General features: G+C 38.4%; 2 protein-coding genes across 10 annotated transcripts in view; both read right to left on the bottom strand.

Moving 5' to 3' along the window:
- cgnl1 (cingulin-like 1) overlaps positions 1-2,428 on the bottom strand; it is a 31,200-nt gene extending 28,772 nt beyond the window's left edge. For all 3 annotated transcript variants that reach the window (XM_067589853.1, XM_067589862.1, XM_067589845.1), the window contains exon 1: positions 2,271-2,428. The gene's annotated coding sequence lies outside the window, so the exon portion shown is untranslated. The remainder of the gene's footprint in view (positions 1-2,270) is intronic.
- Positions 2,429-7,199: 4,771 nt separating this feature from the next.
- Positions 7,200-20,413, bottom strand: part of tcf12 (transcription factor 12) — an 88,536-nt gene continuing 75,322 nt past the window's right edge. For 2 of the 7 annotated variants that reach the window (XM_067589909.1, XM_067589925.1), the window contains 7 exons: positions 18,257-18,330; positions 15,426-15,617; positions 12,589-12,700; positions 12,319-12,481; positions 10,977-11,206; positions 10,357-10,510; positions 7,200-9,803 (listed from right to left, as the gene is read on the bottom strand). In XM_067589909.1, the coding sequence (XP_067446010.1) occupies positions 10,368-10,510; positions 10,977-11,206; positions 12,319-12,481; positions 12,589-12,700; positions 15,426-15,617; positions 18,257-18,330 (914 nt within the window). In that variant the 3' untranslated portion in view covers positions 7,200-9,803; positions 10,357-10,367. Of the gene's footprint in view, positions 9,804-10,356; positions 10,511-10,976; positions 11,222-12,318; positions 12,482-12,588; positions 12,704-15,425; positions 15,618-16,108; positions 16,181-18,256; positions 18,331-20,413 lie in introns of all 7 variants that reach the window. The other 5 variants (XM_067589874.1, XM_067589882.1, XM_067589916.1 and 2 more) reach the window with 4 other exon arrangements.

Genomic DNA, 20,413 nt, shown 5'->3' on the forward strand with positions numbered 1-20,413 from the left:
TTAACAGAATAATAACACTCCAACGTGAGTCACTAGGGGAATAATGACGAAGCTCTGTCATCTCTACATAACCTGTTTGTGTGTGTGTGTGTGTATCTGTGTGTTTGTATTCAAAGGCACAGTGGATCCTTGTAAATGACATTGTAATTTGCAGCCCCCACTCATGGGAAATGCCTAGCTAAAGAGGGCAACAAACCCTAATACGGATCAACTTTGTCACATTTACAATAATTGCCGGGTTGTCAAAGTTGACACATTTGCAGCACCATCGTGAGAACGTAGCTGGCAATAAACATCAGACTGGGCACAAATATTAAAGTAAGCTGCTCAGTGTTCTTCAGACATATTTATGCCTGGGAAGCCGGTGAAGACAAAGCCATCAGCAGCCACCGTGTGTTACTCTGGACAATGGGCTTTCAACAGGTTCCTGTTTGTCTGCTGATAATGTCCTATTCTACCTGGTGTAACCGTATAAAGACAGACTGAGATGAGCCTGGAAGAAGGACACTGATAAGACTGACAACAAAGGCCAAAACAGGATATATCACATTAGGTGAAGACAGACCTATGGACAACCAACACCCTTTGAAAAAAAAAAAAAAAAAAAGGGCACCATGTTGGGCTGGGTGATAGGACGACATTTACCATTTTCCACGCTGTGTCTGTCATGGTAACTATTACTTTAATATCTGATTGTATGAAGCCAAGCCATTGTGGGAAATGCTGCAAAATTTATAGCAATTTAAGATTTTTTTTGCATTAATGTGATGAATTATCTTAATTTGTCAGATAAATAATATACTGGATTAGCCAAAACAGACATTCCTGTCTAATTACTTTTATCAGTTTCTCAATAGCTTTTCCAAGAAATGTACTAAATTGGGGTATAATTTGATACCAGGAGGTTGGTGGATTTCAGGGTTTCCCCAAGGAAACTGAGCAGCAGAGGTCGCACGCCACTCAGATCTTGACAAATCTTGTCTCAATTAGTTAATCAATTTAGTCAGTAAATTAAGGCCTAAGCAATAGCAACACTCAATAATTATATGACATTTTCTGTATGAATTAGCACCTCTGCTTCATGAAGGTGTATTAACTTTACATGATGTTAGCGGAGGTAGATTTGTTTCAGCTGAGGTGGTTCACCTCGTCAATGAAACCCTAGATATTATACATTTCGCCCACTCTCAGCACCGCATGAGAATAACTCAATTCAGGTTGGTTTCCACAACCCAATGAGTGCAGAGACTGGTTGATCCTGGTGCTGCAATTAGTCAGAAATAGCCAGCTTCACACTCTGCAGTCTGCACAGGAGGTAGGAAAGAAGAAAGCCTACGCAAAGTGTCCTGTCCAGGAGGAAGAGTACTGTCGAGGACAGATTAAAGCTAAAGACGACACAATGGACTCTTTCATGCTTAGTGTCACATGTATCTGAGACACAAGGGCTCCAACAAATGTGCAACTTTTTTTTCCCTGCCATTGTATTTTTCTCTGCAAAAGAGGAAACCCTCCAGAGGTGGCCCACTGTCCCTGTGCTGCCTTCACTGACCCCTGTGCTGCAGAGCAGAGGTCAGCTCTGAGCACAGGTTAGGATGTCAAGCTCCTGGCTTTGATCTGTGCAGAGGGGAGACTCTGCAAAGATTTAACAAAGCAGATTTTTATCTCCTCATGTGAACTGGTTAGTTTTCTGTGTCAAATAGAGGTCCTGATACTGACTGAGCCACAGTGACTCACATGACCACAAAAGAAATCAGTAAAGAGCACCTTGAAAGAGTGAATGTAAGAGGTGAACTGGCCAAGTCACTAAATCCAGCAGGGATTTACACTGTGGGAAAATATGATAAAGTAATGGGAGTTCACTATTGGATTAAATGTAAGCATACAAGAGAAACTGTAAACACAAATTAAATCCTGTCTCAAATATGCTGATTAAAACTGACAAACAGAGCTGTGCAGTAACATGTGAAAGTAGCTGAAGTGAATTGAACAGCAGCAGTTTGTAGACATTTCACATCGCAGCTCAGTGCAACAGGTGGCATCAAACACACCATCAGCCTGAGATTTAGCTGCTTTAAAACGTGAGATTTCCTTCATAACTTTCTCAATTCATTAAGTGACTTGATTTAAATCGAGTTAACAGCACATTTGATTGTCATTTTTGATGTTAAATACTGTTTTTTTCCCCGTCTTGTTGAGTTCAACGGCTGTTAACGCTCCCACAACACTGAACAGCTACAATGAAAACTGTTAGCTAACGTTAGTTTACTCACCAGTGCGTCGTTTTTCTGTCTCTTGGTCAGTTATCGCAGATTAATAACGTAGTTTTTAAAAAGATAAGCGGTTGAGCAAAGCGCCCACGAAACAGTTTTCTAACTTATTTAGTCCTGTGCTGTTGTCTAACAGAGAGATAATCAGGAGGACGCCCGACCCTCCGGCCCGCTCCGCCTCCTGAATCAAACGCACAAACCCGCCCACCCACCCCAAAAGCAGCCGGCTGACCCAGGAACAGACTTCACAGCCCAAACGCTCCCTGAAGCGGTGCGGGGACTCGTTCCTAAACTGACCTCGGGTCGGCTCAATCCAGCTGGATCCATCAACAGGGCTTTGAGAGGGTACAGAACCAGCGGGACACAAAGTTTTTGAGTTAGAAGTGGAGTCTGACAATTAACTCTGTTAATTCATTTACATTTAACCTCATTGTAAAACTCACATATGAGCTACACTTTTCATTATAAACCAATAGGCCTACAGAAAAATCAATTTACTCTCCTTATCACAAATATAAAGTTCATACATGATGAGGTATGACTCACTAATATGCTATGAGAAAATGATTACATGGGCAAATAGTAATACTAATATATCCTTAGAGAGACATTATAGAAATATGCCCCCCAAAAACACTCATTTCAGTATTTCAGGAATATTCGGTGATTGAAACAAGTTACGCACTGTTAGTTCAGACAGGAATTATAATTTATTTCATAAACTAGTGATTTCAATGTGCCTAGATTACAATTTTGCTGGAAGTTAAATTATTTGCTGTTTGCATACATGCAATTTGCAGCCGCATGTCTTTAAAAACCGAGAGCGTCATCTAGTGGATCGTAAGCTGACCTGAACGCAGTTAGTTAATGAGACCCTGTGCAGGCATGTAACTCCCAACAGACTTGACAGTAAACGCATCACTGTACAAACAGCATCTTCAGCATGTTGTCTGGCGCACAGGGATACAGAGAAAGTCCAGTATTACCACATTCAAACACAGCATGAGGCAATTATTATGCTGAGTGGGATGAAAAAAATGTTGTGGGTAATATTCTGGAGAGTTATTTCTGTGAAATGTCTGTGGTATGAGAGTTGGTGCAGGACTAAGCAAACAACGCTGAGCAGTGATAAATAATATCTGGGATAGTAGCAGTTGTAGACCTGCAGTTCTGTTAAATATCCAAACACATAAATACATACAAAATGTCTCATGGTACAAATATTTATTGATATTCAGTTCTAACAGCATCTTTAAATGCACATAAACATATACATATACTGTACATATATTATAAAAAAAGTTATTAGAAAATTGATAAATGATAAAAACAGTAATCTGCAATTCATCTCGAAAGACCTGAACAGTGTGATGAAGTCCATCAGTGCTGCCATACGTGTGTTTATAAAACCAGTTAACAGTCTTCAAGAGGTGTTGATTCTACTCTGTGGTAAATGTGTTGCTTGTACTTTGTGCTGTTGTATTAAATGTCATAATATTATATTATAAGGCGTTTCTAATAGTTTTGCTCCTCAATACAGCTTGAAGTTAGAGACACTTGTTCCTCTGAGAGACTTTAAAGTTTTACTAGCTGATATTTTTCACAATGTTTGTTTTAAGTAGTGTGTCTGATGGTTGTTTTGTGATTGTGATGTGAATGATTGTGACCCTGTGGATATGTAACCTGTTCTCAGGTTTCTGGTGCAAAACAGATTTTGATCTCAGTGAGAGTTCCTGAATAAATAACGCTTAATAGTAATGAATAATGATAATAATATATGAATATGAGGTGGACAAAATATTAGAAACACCTCCCAGAACTGTTGAGAGATGAGTGAGTATTGAACCTTGATGCTTTTTTTGGTAGTGACCAAAATATGATCCTAGTAGTACTATTAAAGCATTGAAAGCTGGCACAGATTGTCTTGTTATCTTATTCAATTATTCTTTGATCAGGTATCTCCAGATTTAAATCTAAATTTTGTCAATTTTAGACATTTTAGCCAGAGTTTTCACACATCTGCTTTAAACTGAAAACTTAAACTTGAGAGCTTTGGCTTCTTTTGATCAATGAAAAGGAGTAGATAGTAGTCCAAGCAACGACAGCTCTACTCAGAGACCTTTGTCAATAATAATCCAGTTTTTATTACAAGGATGCTGCATTGAATTACAATGCAATGTACAGTCTATTTTTTATGATCATTCAGTGTGTGATACTTCAAATCAGACTGGATAAAAATAACCAATATAAGTAACTTCACCATCACGAATAACATTTCACTCATTTCATAATCTCAGGCTGGTTTTTGCTCCATGTGTCCAATGACAGCGGAAAAAAGACAAGTGATGCTCACTCTCACACAGATTTTGAAGAAATCATAAATTCAAAGTTCTTTTCATAAACATCAACACTGCATCACAAACTTCATTGAACTGGAGGCCCAGCTGCCCCCTGTGCGTTTGTAGTGTCCCACTGTTTATATTTGTGTCCGCAGAGAGACCGTGCTGCACCACAGCCATTAATCTGAGCTCTGTGCCACTGTGTTGGGTTACAGCAGCACACAATGGGAGCTCTGTTCTCCGCTGAGGTGCCACAGCTGGGTCCTCTGGGCATGCTCGGTGCACAGCTCAGTCTTATCCTGATTATAAGAATGACTGCAGGCTTTCCAGAGGCAACTCAACCTAACTGACATGTAGCAGAGATGTCACAGCATCACACACACAGAATACTGTAGGTAGCTCACTTGATTTTGTTTTTTACACCGTTGTGATTTCTGACAGGAGACACACGGAAGCATTTACTGTGAATTGAATTAGCTCTCTACCAATTTGACAGATAAAAAAAGCCACCACTAAAGACAATTTGATGAAGAAATTACTGTATATCTCAGTCTGTTAATTTGCATGAGAGGGTCTGATGAGACACCTTTCAAAAATGATTCTCAGGACATTCAGCAGGTGCAGAAAGACAGTTTCTTGAGTGTAACAATATTCTCGTCTTTAAAGTGGGAGGTCATCACTACAACATCACTGAAGAAAGCTCAGGAATGACTGAAGATAAAAAATCATGTTTCCATATCACAGGAAGGTATGGTGCAGTTTTACTGTATGGGGAGCATCCTCACCTCCAGAATAACTGCACCTTAGCTCAAAACAACTGCTCAAACTGCATTAAACATCATAGGTCATACTGATATTTACACCATATATTGTATATATATATATATATATGCACATACACCACACCAGAAAAAGGGGCAGAAGATTCATCAAGACTCCTCTCACCTCACTAACTAAATCTTTTTAAAAGACTGAGAAGTATTAGAGCTAACAGTGTTACCCAAAGACTGTTTGCATCCTATAATACCAATGTGCTGCTGACTGTTGTCCATAAGACACTGTATTGGTTTGTATTCAGTGGTATACAGTATGTTATTGTTGGTTTGTGGTGCTGGCAGCATCGCCATGGGAACGATTGTTAAGTTATTTATTATTCTTTTTTTGCATGAAGCTTTTATCGTCGACTGTGGTCATTTTATGTTATGTCTCAGTGTAGTAATTGTGTGTGATGTCCTGAGGTTTTTGTTTTATGTGAGCTTACCAAAGCAAATACCAATCAACTCCAGTACATTGAAATGGCAATTAAGCATTGATACTTGAATATCTGAGGTTAGAAACTGAAACAGAACTGTAACAGTGAAACTGAAACAGTGGAAAGAAGAAAAGCAGCATGTGTCGTACAGCACGTCTGAGCAGAAAGGCGGATGATCTGAGTGTTCAGAGCAGGAGGAGCAGCAGGCTTCAAGGATGCGAGCCAAGGACTTTCTGTTAGCTGGCCCAGCAGCCATGACAGGAAGTCAGCCTTCAGACATGGTGGTCTCATACTCCTACAGAAAACATGAACACCCACCATCACATGCTCGCTTCGTCCCTGCAGAAAATATTGAAATCTGACAGTCATGATTTACGTTGCATCACTGAGCTCACCACAGAGTGAGCAGCAGTCAGCAGTTTTCCTCAGCAGTGTCACCTCTGTCAGAAAGCTCAAGTGGGATCAGACCTCTCAGGACGTGATGAGTGCTCTCATCTGTACGGAGATAATTCCATGCAGATGTACTGTATCTGAGATTTACAGCGCAACAGTCATCCAGGGTTAGAGCAGCGTTTTAACAACGCCTTTGAGATCCAGTCACAGCACAAGTAGCAGATTGAATACTGCAGTTAACAGGAGGCCGCTTCCACCACAAACATTTAATAGAAAACAGTCTGGGTTTTTACTCTCACAATTGCATTCCTGCTATCTCTTTTTATAGTTAGTCCATTTTTATTTATTTATTTATTTTTCTTACATGATGCATGCCAGTCAAGAACAAAGAAAAAAAAATGAAAAAAGATTATACCCCCAGGAAAAGATATTAATTCACGTTACATTAATATATTCAAAGATAAGATAAGTTCATTCCAAACGTTGATTTTTCCACATTCATGCATTTTCTTTTTTGCTGGAATAGTTTCATACAGAACCTTTCTAGCTCTTTTTCTTTCATGTAAAATCTGTCAAAAAAAAGTAGGACCACAGCACATGTACAGTACGCTGCTATCACACTTTATTAAAAATAGAAACATATATTCATAGTACTTTTCATACAGACTACAATGGTCCACTGGTATTATTTTCAAAATGAGTTACATACTATAAAACACTCATTTGGCCTAAATCCACTCTAGAGCTGACTAAACAAAACAAAAAAAAAAGAAAAAAAAAAAGATTGAACTAAATTAACCCTTGTGTTTCTGAGTTTATCCAACCTAACCTTTCCTGCACCTTTTCATAAAATAAAACTTCATGGAGAGGAGAAAATGTAAACATGGAGAAGAAACAGAAATGTAAACAGATGTGTTTGTTCTGTGAGAGAAATAAACGCACATACAATTGAGTTTAAAAAAAGATGGCACATTTATTGCAACATAAATGTTATATACATTGTGTTTTTCTGTTGAAAAAAGACAGAAAATTCAAATTCTCGTTGCCGTATTCTTTTTTTTTTTTTTTTTGATGTGCATCGACAATACCTTTTTCATTTGACACAAATCTTTTATCAATCAACAACGGAGACCGAAGAATAAGATGGAGGTCGCACTTTTAGGAATCTTGAGCTCGTACGAAGCCTTTTGAAGAACTAGACTACGAGCGACAATTCAGCTATGTTCTTAAGATGCCTTGTGAAATTTCTGGTAATAATGGACAGGTTATGGTAAATAACCGTACATTTTACTATCTAATATAGTAAAATAAAGTAAGAAACTTTTTACTCAAAACTTTTGCTTTCAAAAATCTAGAAAGAGTAATATTTAGAATTCAAGAAATATTCTTACAGTATTATTGTATAAAAGACTAACTACAGTGAAAAATAAGCCAAATGTTTTTTTTTTCCTTTTGATTTTCTTTTTTCATATATTATACAAGGGAAAGCATCTCGGAATACAGCAAAGTCTAACTTGGCAAACAGAGGAGCAAAGAAATATAGGAAGAACAGGAAAAATAAAAAAAAAATGAAGGAGAGAGAGCAGGAAATGACAAACATTATACCCTCAATCAAAGTCTGCCAACATGAATACTGAAATGAAGAACAAGGCCACATTCAGACAGAGAATACACAAAAAATTAAGTGTTTCAAAAACTAAAACAAAGTTGTTAAATTCATATTGTAAACTCTTTTTATTGATGTGGCATCCTTTATTTGTAATTTAAGTCCCTTTTTTTGTACAGAATACTCATTCTGAATGTGGCAGCCTTGTTTAAGGTGTAGATAATGATAGAAGACAATATACAAAGAAATAAATGGAATATAAAGCCAAAAGACCAAAGACTTCATAAAGGAGAAATGTAAAGCATGCACACTGATAGGGAAAACAAAAACAAAAAAAATAAAATAAAGCCATGACCAATGTCTTGAAACATAAAAGAAAATCCTGTAAACTGCTTTTGTTCATTACTGTGCTACAGTCCTATGAAACCGACTATTTTTGATATTCAGCTAAATCCATGAAAAATCTAGTCTGGCTTATTGTATGGATTATATCAAAACATGATTGAAAATAACTTAGAAGACCTCTCTGCTATTTGAAACTGGACATAATATGCTGGAAGCCTAAAGAAATGACTTGTTACAACACAAATAAGCATAACAAAACATTACTCAGAATAACTGCTTTTTGAAATTTGATGTCTTGAGATATTAACAGAAAGAAAATGAAGTGATATGTTCATCAGGCCAGGAGAAAGTGTGGTCGTCGTTTTTTCTTTTTTTTTTTTAATTTTTTTTTTTTTTTTAACTACTTCATTAAGCAATCTCTGATTAGCTGGTGGCGGGAAATGTGAAAAAAAAAAAACAAACAAGTCACTTCTGTGCTGACGTCAGGAGCTTGTAACTTTCAGGCTAAACGAAGACAAGAATCTGCAAAAATATGTCACTGCTTACATTTAACACTATATGGCAAAGGAGCCGAAGGGCAATGAAGTCCCCTTTTTTCCTTTAGTTAAGACACTAAAATTATGCAGGGAATGCTAAGGTTTGCAAATAGTTTGCTCTCTGTATTTTCACTGCTCACTACCGAGGAGAAAAAAAAAAAAAAAAAACACAACTGAATTGGAGCTTTCAGTAAAACTAGAGTTTGCCATTCGTCTGTCACCTTTGTAGACATTATTGTTGACGCTAATATAGTCGGGCCTATTATTCTGCTGGTCAGTAGCACAGAAACGGATCTAAACTACACACAAAACAAAAATAGGTAGTTTTGGTTACAGATGTGGCCAGTGGCAGAATTAATAAAATATAAATATAAATAATATATCCTCTTTTTTTTAAATGGGGAACTTTAGTCTTCAGTTCTAACAGCTAATGCTAATTTTCAGTTGGGTATAAATATCTTTCTAAACTGGCCAATAAATGAATCTCAATCTTACCTTCTCAGTGCCCAAATGTTTTTCCCCTCATCTTGGACTCGCCATAGATTTACCAGGGTGGAGTGCTCAGTTTTAACGGTGACACTGGCAAACTATAGATTGACTGAAAAGCTGCATACTTCTCTTTGAAATTGCTTAACTTTCCCTTTAGACATACATTTTATAGCTCAATAACATAATAAATAGAAAAAAAAAAGAAACAGACAAACAAAAAACAATCGCTGTTACAATGCATTCGTCAATTCAGTTTAGGCACGAGGCAATTTCCACATACAGTTGGAGGAGATTGCGAAGTCTCTGATTGTTCAGAAGCAACACACTTCTTGCAGACAGTGATATGTGCTGAAGGGTTTTCTTTGTGGGGGAGAAATTTGCAGATGGAAACTGGTCACAGAGAGCTGGATGCCGATGCTCCTCTTCAATCTTAGGATTGGATTGTGTTAGTCTCGTGGTTTCGCTTCAAGTGGTCTGTCTCCTCCAATTGGTGACACAAACTGTGAGTCCTGTCTGTCACTGGGAAGCAAGGTCACTGACTCAAACGGGACAGAAATGATCTGGGATCACTTTGATCTGGAGAGAGGAAGAGAGAAATATACCGATTAGAGGTGCAGATTGATAATCACACAAGATACAAGACAAATTTGATATTAAATTCTATATAAAATCTATATTTTCAGTTCAAGATTATAACAAATGATTCATTTTAAAGTGTTGTTGCCACTTCTTTACATTCTTAAAGAAAATCATTCCATGGAGGTAGGTAAAGCTGAAAGAATTAATTGATTAATCCATTGGTCTATCGACAGAAAATTAATCAGAAACTATTTTGATAATTGATGAATTAATTAAGTCATTTATCAATCAAAAATCCCAAATATTACCTAATTCTATTCTAGCATCTCCAGTGTGAAGATCTGCTGCCATTTATTGTTGTTTTATTTCACTGTAAACAGAATATCTTTGGGTTCTGGGCTGTAATTTAAAGCCGACACCATGGAATTTAGGAAATTGTGCTGGACATTTTTCTTCATTTTCATAAACCAAACAAATAATTGAGAAAATAATCCTCAAATTTTTAATTGATAAGGACAATAATGGTCAGTATCCCTGGAGGTGTGTGTACCTGTCGTCTACTCAGAGGTGGCCCATGGGGTTGGATGTGTCAGTCAGGCCTGTATGGACCCCTGTGTGGCCTTGTTGGGCTTCACCGGAGCCTCCAGACACTTTTTCCTCCTCCCTTCTCTTAAGGCAGGCTGCTTTGGGGTTCAGATTCCGCTCTGTTGGTTCAGACAGATAGGAAACACTTGAGACACTTTCTCTTATTTCTGTGAACAAAACCAATGACAGCCTTGATCTGTTCAGTTCCTTTTTATTGTACTACATCATGAAACAAAAAGCAAAATGACAATCCAGCATTTCTGATTGGATGAAGCATTTTCATGACAGTAAACGAGAATATCATCAGCCAGTGTATCACCACAATTTATATGAACAGCTTCCAAGCATTTTCTCTGCTGTACTTTTTTCTGTTCTTTATAATTCACCCAAATTACAGTCAATTCATATCAACAGTATACTGTCAGCACTCTGGATGTTACACACACACACACACACACACACACACACACAGTCCTACATATCATGAACAACATTAAACTTCAACCAAGAAATCAATATTTATTTGGTGTAAAATTATCTTGACATTTCAGTGACATTAAAAAGCTTTCTGCCGTCAACACTGACCTCTAACTTGCTGCTCCAAGCTGAGTATGACAGCCACGGCCTGATGGAGGATGAGCAGTTTAGTCTGCGGCTTCTCACTCTTCAGGTGCAGCTGGCACATGCGGCCCAGCTCCTTGAAGGCCTCGTTGATGTCTCGCACCCTTAGGCGTTCACGGGCGTTGTTGGCCATCCTCCTCTCGCGCTCACGCTCGGCCTTCTGCTCTGGATTCAGGTCTTCATCTTCAGTGATACTGTGGGAGACAGAACTGTTTTAAAGGTAAATGCACGATTCAGAAACAAAGAAGTAGTAGATGAGAAACAAAAGTTACTGTCACTCTGACTCACAGTAAAAATATGGTTAACAAAAAAGAAAGTGAAATCACAAAAATCAAACAAGTTACTAGGAAAAAATAACATTACTGTATTTATGATTTCTGATCCTCCCTCGATATGAACCGCCTACACTAAATTATTCTTTTTGTTTCTGTTCTTATTGTTCTCTGAAACAATGTCATGGTAGCATTCAGGCTCAGCTGATAATTAACAACTGATTTTCTAATTATGTGAACTCGTTATTATAAGTGAAAGGTACATTATTAAGTACAGCTATACTTAAAACCATATTATCAATATTAATTGTGTCAATTGAAATAACCAAAATGAATTAAATGCATTAATAGATGCAAAATAAAATAAGACTGGTTTAACTTTTGATGAGAGGCTTCATATTTCAGTCTCAACTGTCTCAACCTTTTGTTGCTGACAGATTAATAACAAGAACAAAGAGACGGTAACCATCCTTCATCCTTCTGGTTAAAATCAGTGTTAATATGTTTGCTTAAGTTATTTTCTTTCTTTCTTTTTCTCTCTGTATCTTGTTAAAAGGACAAGGACTGATTCTGTGAGTGGAGCTGATGAGGAAAATTCAGCACCTCAATCATGAACATTTTGTCACACTTCTTCAGAGTGACAAATCTGTCAGTGATGACAATCCGTCACTGGTGTAAAACTTTGAGTCATGTTAATGTTTAAGTTGCATAAAAATCAGCATGTAACCCCCTTGATAGTTCAAGAATCTTTCTGAAATTGTGATATAATTTTGCACATTTTGCTCGATTTTATGTCATTTTATGTCACTGATGTGACACATTATCTCTACTGCTGCTAAGACCTTCTGCGCCACCTGTAGTGTTACATCTTCAGAACATCAAAGCTAAAGACCAAAACCACACAATCAATCCTAAAGATTTAAGCTAGTTCAGAAAAACTGCAGTTCAACTAATTACTTTACTGAACCAAATCATCAATTAAACCAAAGATTATTATACGCCTTTGGGATTGTGTATTGACATGTTCTTCATACCTCGTGCGTGTGCCTCCCCGAGGTGTCTTCATGTCTCTTTTGTCGCTCTCATCATCTGATTTGTCATCGGTGGAGAGGTTATCATTCATATCATCTTTGTCCTGTTTCTCAATCTTCAGCTCCAGGGCGGCAGCCACCTGGCCAACCAGACCTGAAGCAAGACCTGTTGTAAATATAGAGGTGAGACACCGTACATAAACGGATAAATGGCCATATTGCGTCATGATAAGACGTATAATGGAGTTCATAGAACTGCGAGGGGCGTCACACCTCTGAATGTTTCCATTTGATGGTTCAGTTCTGCGCTGGATGTGGAGCCGGCACTCTGCAGGCCTCCGTGGCTGTTGTTCAGACTGGCAGCATCATCAGCGTGGGCACCACCCTGCTGCAACACAGACAGGAAGGACATTGTCAAGAAAGGAAGCAGACATTCTCTGGAGATGGTACATGAAACAAAACTTGAGAGCGAGACTTGTTATGAGCCTAAAATTAAACATAAAGTGGTTCTAAACAGAAAGAATAACCTTCCAGCCATGGCGGGCACTTTTCAGAGAGAACTATCCATTGACAGAGGACGCTTTCATATGTTGAGTAGTGAATGTAAACTAAGATATTGTGAAATTTGGATGAAATATAGATGTTTTTTTACAGCATGTACATGTAGAGATTATCTATTCATATGAAAAGCTTTTTCTTGTAAACAGAGTGCAGGACAAGTTCAGGGTCTAATGAGTCATTCACATCTGTCCTTCCAAACACTGGGTGGTGCTTTGGTGATCTACACACAGTAGTCTGTTGTAGTGCACAACCAAGAGTAGGAAACACAAAATAAAAGCAAATAAAAGACACCTGTTTAAAAAAAAAAAAAGACACATTATGAAAACATCTTTATTTGTCTTTGTTTATGTAACATTATGCTCTCTGCTCACTGTTGTGACATTCTCCAGCCCAGCTCTCTGTAACCACAACTAAGAGCTTGACTTTTTCTCATGTCTAGAATGAGACTGTGTTCTGTTTCAAAAGATGTCAAACTAAACCCACTCCACATTTGGACATTTCCTTGTTTTTATGTCTACATTCATAACTGAAACTCCCACCGTGTTGTACCACAAAGTCCCTCCTTCCTGAGGTTTACCACATGTTCTCAAGCTATTTGATTTCCCTTCTGAGAAGCAAGGAGAGGCAGGGAAAGCGTCACAGAGGGTGGAGGGTATCTCCCCCTTTTCTTATGGAATGTGATCCTCAGTCACTGTTGGCCTCTGTTAACCCCGCTACCCCGAGACCCTCCCCTTCCTCAGTGCTACGCTAATCTTTGCTGTGCTCTCAACAGGTGTCCAAACAAGTCTTTGTCCGGAGGAGGAGGAGGGAAGCTGGGGCTCTGGCGAGAAAAGAACGCTGCCATTTTCATGGCTGGGCCTGATTACCATACAGCTGAGGACCTCTATTTGGGTGGAGGCCGCGGGTTCAGACACACGTTTCCAACTATTCAGATTTCCTGGGTTGTTAAAAAGAAGTGATGAAAAGGGGTGGAAGGGGGTAGAGGGTGGGGTGTCGGACAGAGTAAAAAGCCTGTGGCTGTGCCGTGCCGAGGCTGGTGAGCCCTGTCTGAGGGGACCTCTTCCCACACAGGAAGTGCTGTGTTAGTGCAGACACAGTATGTTCTATCTCACAGTCGCAGTCGGTCAACATCACTGCCACAACCCAGTTCTCTGTAACAAATACATCAAACTGAACCCTTCTGACAACCACAAAAAATTCTTGTTTAGGGACAAAACAACCTACTCTGCAAACCCAACAAGTACAGCATCAGTATAAAAACACCACATGACAGAAAACACAATACTTAATATCAAACAATTTAACTGTATTTCTAAAAAAATGTTCATTGGCAAAGAAGATCTGAGACCTCAGACCAGAGAGGGATGTAACTATTCCTGATAAGTGGTACAAACAAAATCATGCCAACAGAAGGTTTTTCTCTAATAAAGTGAAATGTCAGTACAAATCAAAACATGCAAAAAAATTTACTTTTTGTTGCACTGAATTTCAACTAGACATCAGAAGTAAATATTTTATTCAATGTGTGTTCACATACGTGGGTAAAAGTTTGTATGTTTGTGTTTTATGTCAGCTGGATGCCTGAGGAAATTACTTTTTAAAAAAAGTAAAATGTTTATTTGTGCTGTTTCTCACTGATATTGAATACAAAATATGATCTTTATTGGAATATTTTTTCTTTCTTAAATGAACAACTAAAAGCTAAATTTGTGTCTTTATCTGATAAAAACATTAAGTTGCACAGCTTTACTTCTGGAAAACCAGGTAGATATCTGGCCTGGATCTAATATCTAATTACATGTTATTTACGGCAAAATATAATTTCCATCCTAGAGCCAGGACATTAAATGCAATCAATCAATAAAACATTTGTTAAATGTGTTTATGTGTCATTCTCTGACATTTCCTTCCATCATGTGCTTACTGTATCTTTCCAAAATAAGTCTGATTTCCTGGGAATATTAGAACTGTTGTTTTTTTTATTGGATCTGACCCAAATAATTTCCAAACACCTACGGATTACAGTTGGATGAGTCGCCCCATTTTAATTTCCACTGCAGATGTGTTCAAATCTCTTGGCTCTTTAAAATGGAATACGTCGGATGGAGGATGGGTGAACACATCATGATTTATATTGAGACCTGCATTCCCCTGTTTCTCAAGAGGCTGAGACTTTAACTCTAAAAAGAGTGCAACACACAAACAGTTCCTACACCGAAGCACAACTTCACTCCATTATGCCTGTTTTTCTCATTTCTCTTTCACCCTTGTGTATAGAGTCGCTCTCTAGAGGAGGGCGAGTCTTAAGCCAGGCATTACACTTATGGAAAATATGTCCGGGTAAATTCCACTGTTCTGTGAGGAAAATGTCTAGTTTTTACATGTTGGCAGCAAACCCATTGTGAACAGGTGGTCGAGCCGTCGTGTGTTGTAAACTTTGAAAAAGATCTTATAGGAATACACCAAATAAATTTGTTTTCTCCCCCTTGCATTCCAAACACTTGCTAAATCCTGAGTGCACTGAAAATACTTATGTGAAGTTCCCATACCATCGCTGCTGTCCGACTTGGAACCAATGCAGAGGCAGGGAAGTTTGCTCCAATGGCTGCTATTGGCCCATTTTGTGCCTGTCCCAGCAGACTGTGTATGTCGCTGGGCAGACTGGCGGTGGAGCCCACGGCATGGTTCCTCAGAACAAGGATTGCATCATCCAGTCTGTCCAGACGATCCTCCATTCGAGACTGGGAGCACCAGAGGGATTGTAGAGTGAAGGGTTATGGAGCGGGAGGAAGAGAAGAAAAGAAGGAGAGAGCAGCTTAGTATAAGCACATTAGGACAAAAATTGAAAACACTGATTGTATGGTGTGGACTTGAAAAGAAAAAAAAAAACATCTGAAACATTAGATAAAGGCAATTTAAATGCAAGATCAATTGATCCATTTCAGCTTGAGTTGTAAAAGTCAAAAAACACCCTTGTTAGTGTTAAACTGAATAGTAGACAGATGCACTGCAGTCAATTGGAGTGCTTCAAAAGTTAATTTAACATCTGCACCTAAGATGATTACTGCAAGCTGGAATGGCTAAGACAACATAACATGACAATATGGCAACAAAGGCAATAAAAATGAAACTGCATTTCACTGTGAGGAGTCGAGCTTGTGAGAGAAAACAAAATTGTGAAGATGTGTGGAACATGTGATGGATAAGAGCTCTATCTGAAGGGCAGGAGTACCTCGCAGACATCCTTTAAGAAAGACATGGCATCCTGAAGATGCTCATGTAACTGCTGATGAACTCTGTTTTTCTGGCAACGTCAAATAAGAATAAGACAGGATTATAAAAAGAGATCAGTATCTGTGAATACCAGAAATATACTGTGAATATAGATTGTTTTTGAAAAGACACACACACACACACACACACACACAAGAAGAACAGGATTAAGAAGGAAGCACACAGCTGCTGACCAGTCACTTTGTAAGGATGAAAATGTTTTGTTGTTTGCACATTTAATACCTCCTACTACAGTGTTGGTCGTTTCTTCCACTTTGACCGTGCAGGATGTGTCACATTAAGTTCACATTGTCTATATTACATTCACTATAGTTGTGTATGTCTACTCTCCAATAACACCATTGAATGAGAGAATTACAATGCATATAATTACTTTGCATTATGTTTATTATATCCAGCTGTGCTCTTCAGTAAACCTGAGTAACATGAAGCAACCGGCTACTTTACAAGAATGTTTTGTGGATTATCAATGCTCTCAAGGCTCTTTTTCCAGAAATGAATCCCGCTAAGTATTAACATTACATAATTGGTCTAAATACTGTCAGTACCCCAAACCGCTAACAATATTAGTCATTTTGATTCAGTGTTTCTAGAACTCATGGGGCTTTCCGAATGCCAAAGTAGTTTTTGACTACCTGGGAACTGTGATCCATGTTTTTATTTCTTGGAAAAATACTGAGAATATGTCATTATTTGAGCTTTCCTTCACTGGCTGCCAGTGGAATTATTTATTCATTAAAAACTGTAATGGAATCTTTTCAAAGTAATTTTTAACCACTGATGAGCCTTGATGGCACGACGTTAAAGCATTCTTGAGGCTCACTGTTTTCTGTTTTTACTTTTTTTTTTTTTTTACTGAAAATATGCAGGTTTTTTTCCACATAGATTTTATGTCCCTTGCTTCCGAACATTATTGTTTCCTGAAGCAAGAAGATATTACTCACCACAGTTTACAGTAAATAAAAAAGGCCCCTTTTGCAACAAGGACGGCTCAGAATACTTTGTGTTTCAAGGAACAATTTTAAATAATAACTCATAGTCACAAGTGTTACTTAGCTTTTCCATCATATCCATAGGTTCTCAAACAGCCTGCCAAATGACATCAGGTTAGGCAAATCAATCTCCCTTTTACATTTTTTTCAATCACCACTGAAAAGGCCAAACCTTTTAGTGTATTTGCGTCAGTCAAAAGCTACTACCTTTTACTAGTCTGCAGGTCTACCATTTCTCACAGAAGTCCAAAACTCCTCTTGTAAAAAATATAACGTTAAATATGTAAAAATATACAAATTTAAAAGTGATACATTGAAAAATAATAGTTTAAAATAATGTGGATTATGCAGGAACAAGTCTCTGCTAGCTATTTTAAATGATAAACATAACAAGTCCTCCAGTATGGCTTCAAAGATATTTGGAAAACCAGCAGCAGACCAGACAGCGAGAAGCTTTTGACTGTAGCAAACATGTCTGTGTCTTAATAACTTTGATGAACAATAATGTCAGTGGGAAAATGTGAAACTGAGCACTAAGAAAATTATACTTTTTGAGCCTTGTTTTGACTCTCTTGAGAAAATTGAATGTTTTATCTTTTAATGATTTTGTGCAAATACTGTTTAGCACTATCGGTCTATGTACATTACATTCATTATGAAAAGCTGTTTGTACTTCTGTTCTGTCCTCTGCAATTCAATATATTTACCCGACAGAAAATGTAAATGCATGACATGTGCATCAGGTAGTAGGCTGGATGAAAGTTGATCTGGGGCTCGAGTCGCATGGCAGCTAAGGAATCCGAGGGAAGTGGCTCAGCAAACAGCTGCCACCCCAACACCAACCCCCTTAACTAAACCCATCCCCCAACTGTCATCCCCGTCTTGGCCCGCGGAGTAGAGGACAGATGGCAAGCCCCAAGGGACAGGTATTGTTCAGTTTGGTTATCCCTCGACCCCCGCCTTCCTCGGCAAAACATTTGTCAGACAGGAATCTGCCTGTAATGCTAGATCAGACCTTCATGGATAACTTATCTAAAGTGAGCATCCATCATATCCTGTGCTCACTGGAGGACGGACGTGGGCGGGGAGCTTACCAGTGAGTGAAGGGAGTTCTCGTAATTCGGAGAGGAGGGGGTCTGTCCACCAGCGCGGGGCCACTGGTTGGTACCTGACGAAAGAGAAAGAGATGTAGCGTAGGTCAACGTTCATGTGCAATTCAAATATTAACATGGCTGATAGCTGACATCCGACTTCACTGTGCACACCAATACAATGGCTAACTGAGACACACCATAACACACAGTCATAACACACTGACATCCTGATTTTCTGGTGTGTTGTTGATCTATATGAGATATTTTTATCGTTCAGGGCTCAACTGCATCACTTCCTGATGTCTGGACTGCATCCTGACACATGAGCCAGCAGAGAGTTCGTCTAACGCCCACTTCCATCCTGAGATGTGCACTGAAACTGCACATTAATAAGCAACACGAAGACAGGCTACAGAAAAATATGAACACTAACAGATCTGATTTTTTAACACAAGTTTTCCTGCACATTTCCTTTTTCCTGGAAACTTTGATTCTCTAGAAACACATCTGAGTGATTAAAAATGCAGTGCGGTTGAACAGTGTTTCGCCTCATGGCCTTCATCAGGGCTTTTGATGAAGGCAACGTGCCAACCATGTGTGTTAAATCAACTTCATACTCTTGCAGCTTTTGTTGCCTTGTAATCTTTCTCATTAGTTGTTGGTTAAACACCTATTTGACTGGTGGAGCATCTGAGTATAATGTTCGATAAGAATAATAATATTTAATAATAATAATTCCTAACCCTAACCCCTACGACACTCTTCTTTTCCGTCTCAGTGAAAAATCATGCATTTCAATCACGTAATCTAAATACGGAGAAATTGAAGATACTCTGCGCTACAGATTATAATTTACCTTTGGCAGGCAAAGATCCACAGTGGATTTTGTACATTTTGCGTGAGCCAAAAAGTTAATCTATGGGCCAGTGCAGGAAAGCAAATCAAGCTGATTTGATCTGGTGTAAATTAGTGCAGAGGAAGAGGAATCCACATCTGCTCATCACATTTTCAGTTCCAGTGCCACATTTCTTTCTGAAGCACAATCATCCAAGTAACCTGCCTGCCATGTGCAACAGGAGGCGCTGCATTATACAGTCAAATAACCTTAATGGACTTTGACAATAATGAACCTTTCCAGGTTATTTACAGGATAGGGTGTCCGCGGGCCTTTCCAGTTCAGGGTTCTCAGTGCTCTTCTGGTGTCTATTATGGTGGAAGGATGCCAAAGCCAGCCTACAACCTGGTAAATGGAGTCCGCTGTAGCATCATTTACAGATGGAGACTTTGTTTTGGTTATTTATCATTTAGGGTGATTCTAAAAACTCATTTTAGGTGCTGTTTTCCACTTCTCATAATAGCAAGGCGATGAAAAATGCAGACCAGGTTGAGTGGAATCATTTATAGGAGAAGAGCCTGGGGAATACTGACTAGGATCAAATTTTATTCATTCTTAAATTAAAGAGTAATTTAAAAGCAACAAAGTGGAGAATGACATTCGGAGTTCCATCTGTGAATAGACTGATGTATTATTTTTACTACTTAATGTTTGTTTTTACAAACAAGGCCAATGTGTTCACATCAAACCCAAATACTAAACCACTGAGTGTAAAACCAACAACATACCACATAAACCTAATGGATATTTTTGAAAAACACATAAATGATGTCTTCATTAAGCTCAGGAAATGGTTTAAAATATGGTTTTCCATCAATTCAACTGGTGAATGTCTCACTACACTTCTGTAGCTTACATCTCTACACACAGTCTTGGAAAAAGCAGACTTTAATTAAGCACCTATTAAATGTGACTTTGGAAGAGGAAATGAAAAAGCTTCTGTTCTGCTTCAGCTTTCTCCCAGGTGAGTGAGACAGGAACTCCACATGAGCCTCTACTGTCAGGAGGCTATGAAAAATTAGCTTGGGGCCCTGGTCCCCACGTGCACCAGAGAGAGCTAATTGAACGAACCGGTCTTGAGTAATGTGCTGCATACTGGTGTAATCCTAATGATGAATGGATTATGTGGTTAACATCAACAGCCAGCCTTATTTTGTGCCAACTTATTTAAATGGCTTTTTTTTTTAATCATAAAAACTAAGATATACATCACACTGTTACAGTATCATACTAGTGTCATAGTTTAATAGCATCCACTTTCA

Source organism: Thunnus thynnus, chromosome 1 (genome assembly GCF_963924715.1).
Source record: "Thunnus thynnus chromosome 1, fThuThy2.1, whole genome shotgun sequence".
In the NCBI taxonomy this organism is placed as follows: Eukaryota; Metazoa; Chordata; class Actinopteri; order Scombriformes; family Scombridae; genus Thunnus; species Thunnus thynnus.